General features: G+C 36.1%; 1 protein-coding gene across 1 annotated transcript; it reads right to left on the bottom strand.

The window, feature by feature from the left end:
- Window positions 1-834: 834 nt before the first annotated feature.
- On the bottom strand, window positions 835-4,377 carry LOC109074069 (zinc finger protein 845-like). The gene is made up of 2 exons (XM_042751336.1): window positions 4,335-4,377; window positions 835-3,670 (listed from the first exon to the last, which is right to left on the bottom strand). Exons 1-2 carry the CDS (start codon window positions 4,375-4,377, stop codon window positions 1,500-1,502), a joined length of 2,214 nt encoding a protein of 737 aa, XP_042607270.1. The 3' UTR covers window positions 835-1,499.
- Between the last annotated feature and the right edge of the window lie 10,292 nt (window positions 4,378-14,669).

The raw sequence follows: 14,669 nt of genomic DNA, 5'->3' as shown, positions 1-14,669 counted from the left end.
CTCATTCAGTTTAATTCATATTTATTTGTATAACGCATTTCACAACAAATTGTTTCAGTGCAGCTTTACAGAAAATTCACTTTTTTTCTGTTACAAAACCAGAATAGTCTTTATAGCAATGGGTATCAGAAAGAACAGTTAAAGTCTAGTACAAATTATAGTATTTACAAATACCATATATGCATTTAAGCAAACTTTGTGTGCATTTTAAAGCAATGAAAATGTCATAATTTTGTATCTGGAGTCATATGAAGCCTTCATAAGAGGCTAGATTTTAAGATAAAATTAATTACTGCACTCAAAGGATGACATGCACGTTTAATAATTAATGTACATTGTAATTAGATTTAATGTTCACAGCCCATTTTTGCTCTTATGTCAGTGTTATTTACATTACACTGAGCTGGAACGGCTGGAATAGTCCCTGTATCAAATGAAGGCCTGCCATCTGAAATACGAAATGTGCTTTGATTGGTTAGCTGGGTCAGTGTGTGCTTTGATTGGCTCCACTCTGCACCTGGTTGGGAAATGTCATGCCTCTAACCATAGCCACCTGCTGCGAGCTTCAGTGTAAATATTGTGTCAAAATCAAATCAATTTGAGCGTGATTTAAACCCGGATGATTGTAACCACTCTTAAGCTCGTCTGCCTTGAGAAAGCTAGCGTGTCTCCGACATAGTGATAATAACACTCGTTGCCTTCTCTAGTGCAGCTCAACCTGGTCTCATCCCAAATGTTGATATTTGTGATATCACAAATCCCGGAAATTGTGCATTGTAGTCCAAACAAGTCATTCGTTGTAGTTTTTGAAAAATGATTTGTTAAATAAAATATCTCCTTTTGAATTGGACTTTGAGCTTTGCAACTTTGCAGATCTTTTTTATGCTCAAACAGCAACATTACAGACTAACTTAAGTTGAAAAAGTGAAAAAGCATTATAGGACCCCTTTAAGCCCCTCCTCAGCACACCCAACAAAAAAATCCTAGAGCCACTACTGCCACTTAGGGCTCATTTACACTAAGTCAGAGCTTTCCCTATCTAATCTTTTATTTTCTTGTTCTTCCGTAAACATGGCGTTGTCTCAAGAAATTTCTGCATACACACATAACCACTGAAACTGACTCAAAATGATTATTCATGCCAGACCAGTATGTGGTGCTGTAATTCTGTCACAGAGATACACTAAAAATGGAGAAGACGACTTGGAGCATGTGCATAAACCTTGTATACAAAACCCAACACAATAACAAGAAAAACTAGTAAAGTAAGTAAAGCTAATGGGCTCAGTAGCTTCTGCTGCATAAACACAAGCATGTAGTCCGCCTTTGTTGTTGTTACATGACGTAGCGGTGTCTGACTAGTGTCTAGACGCGGGGTGATGAAATCATAGTGCAAAAGTGTCATTTTCAGATTTATCCACCCAGTTTAAAAAAACTCCCAAAACACTGGATCCATCTGGACGAAATGCCGATATGATACAAAATGTTTATGTATACAGCTAAATGCGTCTCTGTGTGTACGGAGCCTTACTGTGATTGTTATTTGTATGACTGTGTAGAGCAGATGAACGATTGAAACGCTTCCCACATGCAGTGCAGTGATACGGTTTCTCTCCAGTGTGGATCCTATCGTGTGTTTCCAGGTCTCCTGACCTACTGAATATCTTGTCACAGTGTGAACACTTATAAGGTTTCACTCCAGTGTGTGCCTTCTCGTGTGTTTCCAGGTCTCCTGACCTATTGAATATCTTGTCACAGTGTGAACACTTGTAAGGTTTCTCTCCAGTGTGGATCCTCTCATGTGTTTTCAGAAGTGTTGACCGACTGAATCTCTTGTCACAGTGTGAACACTTAAAAGGTTTCTCTCCAGTGTGGATCATTTCATGTGTTTTCAGATTTGATGAATGACTAAATCTCTTGTCACAGTGTGAACACGTATAAGGTTTCACTCCATTGTGGATCCTCTCATGTATTTTAAGATGTGCTGACTGACTGAATCTCTTGTCACAGTGTGAACACTTATAAGCTTTCACTCCAGTGTGTACCTTCTCATGTGTTTCCAGGTCTCCTGACCTACTGAATATCTTGTCACAGTGTGAACACTTATAAGGTTTCTCTCCAGTGTGGATCCTCTCATGTTTCTTCAGGTTTGCTGACTGACTGAATCTCTTGTCACAGTGTGAACACTTAAAAGGTTTCTCTCCAGTGTGGATCATTTCATGTGTTTTCAGATTTGATGAATGACTAAATCTCTTGTCACAGTGTGAACACTTAAAAGGTTTCTCTCCAGTGTGGATCATTTCATGTATTTTAAGATGTGCTGACTGACTGAATCTCTTGTCACAGTGTGAACACTTATAAGGTTTCTCTCCAGTGTGGATCCTTTCATGTGTTTCCAGGTCTCCTGACCTATTGAATATCTTGTCACAGTGTGAACACTTGTAAGGTTTTTCTCCAGTGTGAATCATCTCATGTGTTTTCAGATTTGATGACCGACTGAATCTCTTGTCACAGTGTAAACACTTGTAAGGTTTCTCTCCAGTGTGAATCCTCTCATGCAGTTTTGTACAGGTCGCTGAAGTAAAAGTCTTTTCACAATCAAAGCACATGTACTCTTCCACTTTCAAAATTGAAAAACGTGAAAAACTCTTTCCACACAAATAACATGAATGTGGCTTCTCATTTGAATGAACTCTCAAGTGTTTCTTTAGGACTGAAGCCCTCAAAAATGTTTCATCACATTGATTGCATGAGTACAGTTTTTCTCCAGTGTGGATGTTCATGTGTTTCTTAAGGCTGGCTGATTGTGAGAAACTCTTCCCACACTGATCGCAGGTGTACGGTTTCTCTCCAGTGTGAACTCTCATGTGAAGCTCAAGACTATATTTGCATTTCAAACTCTTTCCACATTGATTACATGTGTACAGTTTCTCTCCTGTATGAACTTTCATATGTGTCATAAGGATTCCTTTCCGTGCAAAATTCTTCCCGCACTGATTACAGGTGTACGGTTTCTCTCCAGTGTGGATCCTCTGGTGTGTTTTCAGATGTGATGACTGACTGAATCTCTTGTCACAGTGTGAACACTTATAAGGTTTCTCTCCAGTGTGGATGTTCATGTGTACCTTAAGGTTTGCTAAGTATGCAAAACTCTTTCCACACTGATTACATGTGAACGGTTTCTCTCCTGTATGAATTCTCATATGTATCATAAGGCTTCCTTTTTGTGTGAAACTTGTCCCGCACTGATCACATGTGTGCGGTTTCTCTCTAGTGTGGACTACCTTGTGTTTCTTCAGGTGTCCTGACCGACTGAATCTCTTGTCACAGTGTGAACACTTATAAGGTTTCACTCCAGTGTGGATGTTCATGTGTACCTTAAGGCTTAACGATTGTGTGAAACTCTTCCCACACTGATCACAAGTGAATGGTTTCTCTCCAGTGTGAACTCTCATGTGAACATCAAGACCATATTTGCTTGTCAAACTCTTTCCACACTGAGTGCAGGTGAAAGATTTCTTGACTCTTCTTTTCTTTAAATCATTCTGTTTGGTTTGAGAGCAACTCAAAGGTTTTTCTCCAGTTTTGACATGATGTTTCTCTTCATCTTGACTCAATTCTTTATTCTCCTCACTTTCTTCAATAAAATCTAAAATAAGAGCAAAAACAGTTTATTTGTCAGTAACTTGAAAAACAAAAACAAAAAAAAAAGAAAAAGCCCCAGAGAAACGTGAAAGTACATAAAAGTCAACCTTGGTGTAATAAAGACAATTTCTATAGAAAAGTTTGTTCCTTTTGATGCAATTTCATAAATTATACATCCCTGAAACTTTTCAATGAATGAGGTACATTGATCTTCAAAATATCATTTTTAAAACATATGACACAAACCCCATGTTTCTATAAGGAGAACTATTCAATATGTTTGATCAACTACACTATTATCTAACATACATTTTGTTGAAAAAAAAAGTGTCCCTTATTATTTGCTGCTCCATCTATATTATTCAACAGCTCTAAAGATTGTTTCTATTACAACAAACTAAATCTAAAACTGCAGTGGTTGTGTTCTTGCTCTGCCCCTTTTATCAAGGATACTTCAAGAGATGACTTGTGCAAACTTGAGGCAGCCAGGTATCCCAGAATAAATTTCGCACCAATCAGCGAGCGTTAATGGCAGAGGAGAAAACCTGCGTAAATTTCTAAATATCACTGTTTATTGTGCCATTAAAGGTAGATTTAAGAGCATTTCAAGCAAGAATGTAATTATTTAAAATTCAAATCTGTGGTTTATTTATAAAGATAGGGCCTGTGTGATTATTTTTTTTCTTTGCCGATTTCAGAGATCTTGAGCTCCTTGCGATCAGTGCTGCTCATGTATCCCGCCGAGAATTCCTCACCTCGGCTTGTCCTTCTGACATTTGCCACTGGATCTGATGTCTCTGTAGTGGTTAAACATGAAACAGATTTCATTTTGGGTCTATCTAACAGGTAATCTTTGATTTGATGTCTCATGAATCTATTATTTGTTCCAGGTCATATAATCACAAAGTTATGCTTCATATTTATACATTTATTTAATTTAATCGTAGTACAGCACTGACTTTGTGGCATCCGTTTGACTGAATTGTTTGCTTTTGTCTTTATTTCCTATTAGATAAGTCTCTTATACTTTATACTTATACTTTTATAATGGCAATTATTGTTCATTAAAATGTTAAAGAGTTGTGCTTTATGTAATATTTCATTTTATTATTCATACTGTACAGTGAAGATAATCAGAGTATGTGTGCACGTATTGCCAGAGGTGGAAAGAGTACGAAAATATTCTTCTGAAATTATTCAAAATTACCATTACTTTCATTAAATTTTACTTAAGTACAAGTAAAAATACCAGTCTAAAAATCTACTCAAGTAAAAGTAAAAAGTAGCTTGTTTTAAAATTTACTCATAGTAAAAATTACTTAGTTACATTTTAACAGTGGAAGGGAGGCAAACATGGGATAGGCCAAGGGTGTCAAACTTTAGATATAACCCTAATTAAACATCTGATCCAGCTAATCTAATCATTTAGGCTTCTTTGAAAACTACATGATATGTGTGTTGGAGCAGGGTTGGAACTAAACTCTGCAGGGCTGCGGCCCTACAGGAACTGAGTTTGACTAGTTGTCAAACTAGTTGTTTTTAATTAAAGGAATCAGTTATTTAGAATAATGAGAAATTTGGGCTGTTACCAGGCAAATTAAATCAGTATCAACAAAGTTCATCTTTGCAATGCAGAGGAAACACAGAAGCTTCAACTTGAGTGGTATTTAGATGTATTTACACACTGTTTAATGCTGGACATGAATTAATTTAACCTGTGGTTACAAATGCAGAAATAATGTGTTGATATATAAGACTTATTTTGTATTATTTATTTTTTATTTAGTGTAAAAAAAAAAAGATACTTAAAATGTGAAATTAAAACTGAAATTCATGCTGAATTTTGGAGGGAAAAAAGTCACTCTTCGTTTGATATTGATTTATATGAAATGATATAAATATATACATTTTCTCATTTTTATGCCCCTATATCTTAAATTTTTGTGATGATTCAAAATGCATTTTAACACTGAATTACACAATGAAAAATCACACTCTAAATGTGCGCGTACTAATCTAATCATCTAAACTTCACAATACCCTGTTTTTGGCAAAATACTGATAATGTCAAATCGCACATCGTTAAAACAACAATTACGATATTATCCCAGACGATAAATATTGCACACCCTGCACCACTGTCTTTTTGGCTAATTTGTGCTAAACCTTTTGCTAAACTGTCAAAGCTTCGTTTTAACCACCAATGCAATGATGCAAGTATTTACCTTGACTCTACATGCTTCCGAAGGTTTGAGGTCAAGATTTTATAAGCTGTTTGATCTCCCTAGCCGAACACAGCTTACACTGCATAATAGAGCATAAATGTGACCATGGACCAAAAAACCAGTCATAAGGGTAAATTTTTTAAAATTGAGATTTAAACATCTTCCAAAAGCTGAATAAATAAGCTTTTCGTTGATGTATGGTTTGTTAGGATAGGACAAAGATATTTGGCCCAGATACAGCTATTTGAAAATCTGAAATCAGAGGGTGCAAAAATATGAAAATACTGAGAAAATCACCTTTAAAGTTGTCCAAATTAAGTCCTTAGCAATGCATATTACTAATCAAAAATTAAAGTTTAATATATTTACGGTAGAAAAATTAATAAAATATCTTCATGGAACATGATCTTTATTTAATATCCTAATGATTTTTGGCATAAATTAAAAATCGATCATTTTGACCCACACATGTTTTTTTTGGCTATTGCTAAAAATATACCCAAGCACTTAATGATAGGGAGAGACACAGAGGTACATTTTTACTATGTATCATAGTACTGAGACTGCCCTAATAGGAGTTACAAATGACCTGCTTTTATCATCTGATCGTGGTTGTATCTCTCTATTAGTGCTACTGGATCTTAGTGCTGCATTCAACACTATTGACCACGACATTCTTTTGAATAGACTAGAAATCTTTGTTGGCATTAATGAAAGTGCATTAGCATGGTTCAAATCATACTTATCTGACCGCCATCAATTCGTAGCAGTGAATGAAGATTTATCATATCGATCACAAGTGCAGTATGGAGTACCTCAAGGCTCAGTACTAGGGTTGTTACTTTTCACGCATTACACGTTACCCTTGGGAGATATCATCAGGAAACACGGCTTAGCTTTCACTGTTATGCTGATGATACTCAGCTCTATATTTCTTTATTGCCTGGCGTAACATACCAATTTGAAAAACTAGCGGAATGCATAGTCGATATAAAAAACTGGATGACGAGTAAATTCTTACTGCTAAATTCTGAAAAAAAAAAAACAGAGGTGTTATTTATAGGACCTAAAACCTCTGCATGTTTGTTTGTTTGTTTGTTTGTTTATGTTTATGTTTTTTACGCCATGTTAGCATCATGGCTATTTACATGGCAAAAAAGTTCAGTATCATCCATAAGATTTACATTATATAAAACATTTCAACTTAACATAAGATAGAAAATCTAAAATACATTTAGGTGGTACATTTTCAAATATTCCATGCAAGCATAGCAGCATCATAAAAATTACAATTCAACAAAATATGCTTAATAGTCAAAGGAACTTCACATGAAAGACATAAAGGAGAAATTCGCCTATTAATAAAAACCATTGGGTAAGTCTTGTATGCCCCAGTCTACACCTAGTAAACACAACTTGATCATGTCTTGATTTAAAATTATAGAAGCTACTTCTTTTTATACTAGGGTTTATTTCATACAGCTTATTATTTTTATTTCCATCCCATTCTTTCTGCCACTTATTAGTTATATATAAATTAATTACTGGTTTAAAATCAGAAGGTGGTATTTGACAGTAAGATATTTCCAGGTCAAGTGCATCCCTGGCAGCAGTGTCCGCTCTCTCAATTCCAGTAAGTCCAATGTGACTTGGAACCCAGCAAAAAATAATATTAAAGTTATCTTTCTTTAAAAGATCGAATTTGGTTAAGATTTCAACAATTATGGGATGATCAGTTTTTAGAGATTCAGGTGCTTGAAGACATGATCTTGAGTCAGAGGCAATTAAAAAGTCCCGTTCTTGACCCTTCTCAATATTTTCTAGAACAAGAAGTAATGCTCGGGCCTCAGCTGAAAAAATCATAGACAGTAAAAGAAATGGACACAGCGACCCCGTTGGATTCTACGGAGACAAGTGAAGTCAATTAGAAGCATGAACTTCCTGGGGGTCGAGCGTACTGCGCAGACTCAGACTCAGCTTGATGACGTAAATGTCATGTGAGCAAACATGTCTGACAATTGTAAGTCTTCTAATAGCTGTGCCAAGAGAAATCTGAATCACCCACCAAATCTTGCAGACGTTGTTGAATAATTTTGTCCTGTTGCTTTTATGGACTCTCTATGGGCTTCTCCCTTGACTTCATGCCTCCACGTCCCTCCGATAGCCTCATAGACAGTAAAAGATTGCCTGCGAGCTTCTCCTACTGTCCATACGGTAATTTCTCTACTGTGCGACAGAGAGTCGCAGGTTGATTTTGACACTGAAAAGTGTAACCGAAAGAATGCTTCCTTGTGGAACACCTCGTTCTTGTATATGTTCATGTGATAAAGTGGTTCCTATTTGAACACGAAAAATTCTATTAGAAAGGAAGTTTGAGATGAAAATAGGTAGGTTGCCTCTAAAAACGATTTCATGTAGATCTTTAAGAATATCATATTTCCAGGTGGTATCATAGGCCTTTTCTAGATCAAAGAATACAGCTACTGCATGTTCTTTTCTAATAAAACTGTCCCGAACAAATGATTCCAGTCTGATAAGATGGTCTAAAGTACTTTTTCCACGTCTAAAACCACACTGATAATCACTGATCTTGCGCCTTGACTCCAGTGTCAAGTCATCTTTATTTATATAGCGCTTTAAACAAAAAAGATTGCGTCAAAGCAACTGAACAACATTAATTAGGAAAACAGTGTGTCAATAATACAAAATGACAGTTAAAGGCAGTTCATCATTGAATTCAAGTGATGTCACCATGCAGCTCAGTTCAGTTTAAATGGTATCTGTGCAATAATTTGCAATCAAGTCAACGATATCGCTGTAAATGAAGTGTCCCCAACTAAGCAAGCCAAAGGCGACAGCGGCAAGGAACCAAAACTCCATCACCAAACGGTCATTTACCATTCTTTCCATGGTTTTACAGACACAACAGGTCAGAGCTATTGGCCGATAATTATTTGCTTCCTTCCAAGATGATGGTATGTCTCCTGTTCTCCATATGGTATTAAAAATTTCCAGAAGAATTTATAATACTGTATGAGGCAGATGCTTCAAAAACTCATAATGAATTTTGTCAGGTCCAACAGCAGTATTATGAGATCGTTTAAGAGCACTAGAGAGCTCCTGTATAGTAAAAGGCTTATTATATGGTTCAGTGTTATTTGAATAAAAATTTATGGGTTTCTGCTCCTGCTGAGTACGTATTCTGTTAAATTCAGGTCGACAGTTTTTTCAGTTCTTTTCAAATGACATTGCTAGAACATTTGCTATTTCATGGCTTGTGGTTAAAAGGGAGTCCTGATGTTTAATATGCTGTACTTGAGGACCTTCTCCTTTGTTTTTCATCTTTCGAATTAAATCCCAGATTTTTTTTGTAGGAGTATTAGTTGTTAAATTTGATACAAATCTTTTCCAGCTCTGTCTCTTTGTATCATTTAAAACTCTACGTGCTTGAGCTCAACATATTTTAAACTTGATAAAATTTTCCTTTGTTGGATGATTGTTGAAGATCCTCTCAGCTTTTTTCCGATCTTTAATAGCCTTTTTACAGTTGTCATCAAACCATGGATTAATCCTACAGCTTGGCTTTGATGATGTCTTTGGTACAGTTTCATTTGCTATTTCCATAAGTATATCTGTAAAACTACTAATAGGATCTTGACATTCACGAAGTGTTGTATACATTTTTGAAAGTCTGATCTTATGGGGGTAATGATGAGGGGGAAGTGATCACTTCCACATAAATCATCCCATTTTTGCCATGAGAAATCAAGTAAAAGTTCAGGTACACATATTGTTATATCAATTGCAAAATATGTTCCATGTCCTGGATGCAAATATGTATTTGAGCCGTCATTAAGAAGACACAAATCCTTGTTATTAATAAAATCTTCATTTTTTTTCCCCTTTTGCATTAGTATATTTTCCACCCCATAGCGGGCTGTGACCATTAATATCTCCCATAATTATGAAGGGAGTTGGTAGTTGGTCAGAAAGCTTATTTAAATCTTGAAGCATCACTGGTACATCAGGAAGTATATAAATAGAACACAGAGTGATGGCCTTATGAAGGGTTAATCATACTGCTACTGCTTAAACCTCTGCATTTAATAACCTAGAACGCTGACTAAGATTCGATAGCTGCTCTGTCAATTCTTCGTCAGCAGTAAGGAACCTAGGTGTGCTATTTGACAGCAATCTTTCCTTTGAAAGCCATATTTCTAGCATTTTTAAAACTGCATTTTTCCATCTCAAAAATGTATCTAAATTACGACCTATGCTCTCAATGTCAAATGCACAAACGTTAATTCATGCGTTCATGTCTTCAAGGTTAGATTATTGTAATCCTTTATTGGGTGGTTGTTCTGCACGCTTAATAAACAAACTCCAGATGGTCCAAAATGCATCAGCTAGAGTTCTTATTAGAACCAGGAAGTATGACCATATAAGCCCAGTTCTGTCATCGCTGCACTGGCTCCCTATTAAATATTGTATAGATTTCAAAATCTTGCTTATTGCTTATAAAGCCCTGAGTGGTTTAGCAACTCAATATTTGAACGAGATCTTATTGCATTATAGTCATCCACGTCCACTGCATTCTCAAAACTCAGACAATATGAAAATGCCTAGAATATCAAAGTCAACTGCGGGCGGCAGATCCTTCTCCTATTTAGCGCCCAAACTCTGGAATAACTTACCTAACATTGATCGGGAGACAGACACACGTTGTCAGTTTAAATCGAGATTAAATACCCATCTCTTTAACCTGGCTTACAAATAACACACTAACACATTTCTAATATTCAAATCTGTTAAAGGATTTTTAGGCTGCATCAATTAGGACAACTGGAACCAGGAACACTTCCCATAACACCTGAAGTACTCATTACATCGATAGAAGAATGGCATCTACGCTCATATTAGTCTGTTTCTTTCTTATTCCGTGGTCACCGTAGCCACCAGATCCAGTTTGTATCCAGATCAGATGGTGGATCAGCACCTAGAGATGACTTCTACAGCCCTGAATGTCAGCGGAGACCAGGACAACTAGATGAGCCCCAGAGACAGATCCACAGTGAAGACCTTGTCTCTTAGATGGCCACTGGGACAAGACCACAGGAACCAGTGAAGTCCTCTGCACAATCTGACTTTGCTGCAGCCTGGAATTGAACTGCTGGTTTCGTCTGGCCAGAGGAGAACTGGCCCCCTGACTGAGCCTGGTTTCTCCCAAGGTTTTTTCTCCATTCTGTCACCGATGGAGTTCTGGTTACTTGAAGCTGTCGCCTCTGGCTTGCTTAGTTGGGGACACTTAATATCCTGCGATATCTTCAACTTGATTGCACAGACACTATTTAAACTGAACTGAGCTGGATGATGACATCTCTGAATTCAATGATGAACTGCCTTTAGCTGAAAATTGAGTGTTTACTATTGTTATTTTGCATTATTGACACACTATTGTCCTATTTAATACTGTAAAATTGCTTTGACACAATCTGTATTGTTGAAAGCGCTATATAAATAAAGGTGACTTGACTTTATTGGACACCTGGTGTAGAGCAATGTTTATCAGATTTTGAAAGGAGACCGCCCACAACAGAAGCACAGCAAGGTCATAAAAAAAGTAATCTTCTTTAGTAACATTTTTGTTTGTTTGTTTTTTGATTGCAGTCTTTTTGCCACTGCTATTGTTTTCTTTGGATTTGCTGCTCAGTTCCATTCAATTTTAAGCTTTTCTTTGTTCATTTCAAGTTTTATAGGCAACCTCTGTCATGCTAATTCAGATTAGAACAGTTGGTTTTAAATTAATCTATATGAAGGTAAAATAATGCCTAAAAGATTTGCAAAGTTAAGCGTTAAATTTGCATGCACAAGGGAAGCTTTGTAATGGTATAAATCACGTTTCAAGCATATGAAAAAAAAAATTATTTGCAGCATTTTACTGTTACTTACTCGTAATTGTAATTCATGTATTGTGAAACTGCAGCTTCATAATAACGCAAAGTAAATATGATCTGCATTCTTCTGACTTCCATTTTTCCACGCTTACACTTTTGGCATGTTGTTTTCACTAAAATATGATCAAAAGGTACAGCAAGCCTGTGAAAACAAGTTTAAATAACTGCAAAATGGATTGACTTGCATAGATCCAAAATGTGTAAAAAAACAAACTGTTGCAATTGTCTAAATTACTTGTGCATGTGGGGCAAAAATTTTCCAAAATAAACCGATATGTACAGCTCCATCTTTCTTTCCTCTGCGCTTACAATTTTGGCACGATTCTCTCACTCACTGAGTTTTGCAAGCGTTAAGGGAGGGTGTGTCCACCACCTTCTTGTAGCCAATTAAATGAGGATTTAGGTTATTGTTGATTTTCTATTTTCTGTTTTGTGTTTTGTTCAATTAACACATTACAAAAAAATTATTTTTCATTTAGTTCAGGATCGTTCTCGCTGCCAGAAAGGTACTTTTAACATACACATACATTAAAAAATAAATAAATAACAACTTAATTAAAACATTATACTTTTAAGTTGTGTATAGCGGTGTAACAATTCACTCGTTTTATCAATGCATCGATTACAAACCCTGACGATGCATATGCATCGATCTTGAAACATGATTTTTGAATCATGAATCGCTGATCTCGGACAGTAATCGATTTAAAAAGCTAAGAATCTAATGAATTGCGATTTCTATAGCGATTCAATGCTTTCAAAATATATACACATTAAATTACTACAAGCATGAATTAATGGAGACCTTGAACACAGTGTTCGTGCCCTCGCATCTCTCCTTCACACACTCCACTGTTTACCGCCTGTGACTGTCACAGGATTGCGCTCGCGCTCCGTTTGTCTCACTGACTCATTTTTTAAACAGCTGGTTTGTGTTTTATCTTTAGTTATGGTTGGTGGTAATTATTGATTGAGTTAGTTTTTTTTTTTTTTAAGTTTTTCAATGGCTCTCGGCTTCTTAGCGACGGTGTTACCTGAGCAGTCGAAAGCTGCGTATTTATTGCAAGGATGGAGCAGAAATGTAAGTGTCTAAAGCATACACACAGTTCCATTGAATGATAAATGTGTTTTAACAATATTGTTGAACCGAATGTATGAAGAAAAATAACCACAGCATTAACAACAACCTTGAAATGAGAGCGCAAGGTTTATCTGATAATCAGATGCATGAAAGTAGTGTTTGTGGCTTTAGCAAACAGACATCGGGCACATCTTCTTTCAGAATCATCATTCGCCGATGGAGAGGAAAAGTTAAATACTATAGCATTTTATTTTATGAAAATGAGATAAAGTAGTTTTTGCACTGAAAGAGAAGTAATCTCGCGCTCATAGAACTTAAGACGTGACAGGCTATATTTGCAGCTAAGTAAACGTTAAGACAAAAACACAATAAATAAAATTTATGAATGATGCAGTGCTAATTGCCATATCATTTATTACAGTACAGAAACTATAAAGTATATTTTCTACCTTATTCTGTGCAGAAAATTGTAATAATTGTTTGTAGTATATAAAAGAATCATAAAATTGCCGTTGGGAAAAAAATATAGATTACAAATGACTGATTATTGTCCATCAGTGTATTTTATTTCTTATAGCAAATTTAAAGTAATAGATAACAAAAAAGAATTCCTTGTAAAAAAAATAAATAAATAAATAATAATAATAATAATAATTATAATAATACATACAGAAAATTATTGTATTTGACATTTCTGTCAATTCTGAAATGGTGGCTACACCCCTGGTGTGAGAAAATGTTAGCCTATGCATAATACATTTAAAGCTCTTTTTTAAAATCTTGACTTACATAAATTTTTACATATGCCATGTCATGCCATAGCATCATCAAACTAGCATCTAACAATGGAATTTTTTTATTTTTTTTCCCTAACCTCACTTTACAGAACAGCCTTTGAGCACAGACCCATTGTAGGCTAGTCTGCAGGTTCAAGAATTAGTCCTCCATAAAATGCGTCACACAGCGTCACACACTGCGGGCTTGAGTGAGGAACAGTAGTTAGAGAACGGCACGGCCGGTGGATTCGATGAAGAACATGTGACGACCCCGGGCTGGACTCCTCTTCGTCCACGGTGAAAGCCGATCTGGCGATCCACAGCGCGAAGTTGATGTATTTCCTTAGCGACCAGCACGGATCAGCTCTAAGCATGACAAAGCAGATATCGTCCACTTTTGGAAGGCCAAACAAAGTAGTTTCGCTTTCACAACGAAACAAAGCGTCTCAACAACATGGCGGCAACAACAATACTACAGCGAGAATAAAAGTTACACCTTCTTTCTTTGCGTGAACATTTGGGTGGTGTTATACAAATCTTCCCACATAGTGACGTAGACATGTGGGGGCGTGTTTAAACAAGGTGTTTTAGGGGGGCATGGACAAGTTTTAACTTTTATAAAGAATATCTCTTTGGATTTGAGACTTTAGTCTTTGCAACTTAACAGATCTTCTTTATGCACCAAGAGCTTGTAACACTCCAAAAAGAAAGGAAAAATTGAAATCACATCATATGACCCAAGTAAAGAATTTAGGGGAAGCATTTAAATAATCCTGTGAATGCAGTTAAAGAATGCAGAATCGAATCGTTATAATCGAATCAAACAATTGTGAATCGAATAGAATTGAATCGTTTTAAATTAGCAAAAATCGTTCTTGAATCAAATAAAAAATCTATGAATCGTGAATCGAAGCGAAGCGAATTGCTGTCTACCCAATGATTCACAGCCCTAGTTGTGTACCATTAGGTTAGACTCCCATGTGTTCAT

Source organism: Cyprinus carpio, chromosome B23 (assembly GCF_018340385.1).
Source record: "Cyprinus carpio isolate SPL01 chromosome B23, ASM1834038v1, whole genome shotgun sequence".
NCBI lineage: Eukaryota > Metazoa > Chordata > Actinopteri > Cypriniformes > Cyprinidae > Cyprinus > Cyprinus carpio.
The sequence above is the reverse complement of the archived record's forward strand: the minus strand, read 5'-3'. Positions and strand labels throughout refer to the sequence as shown.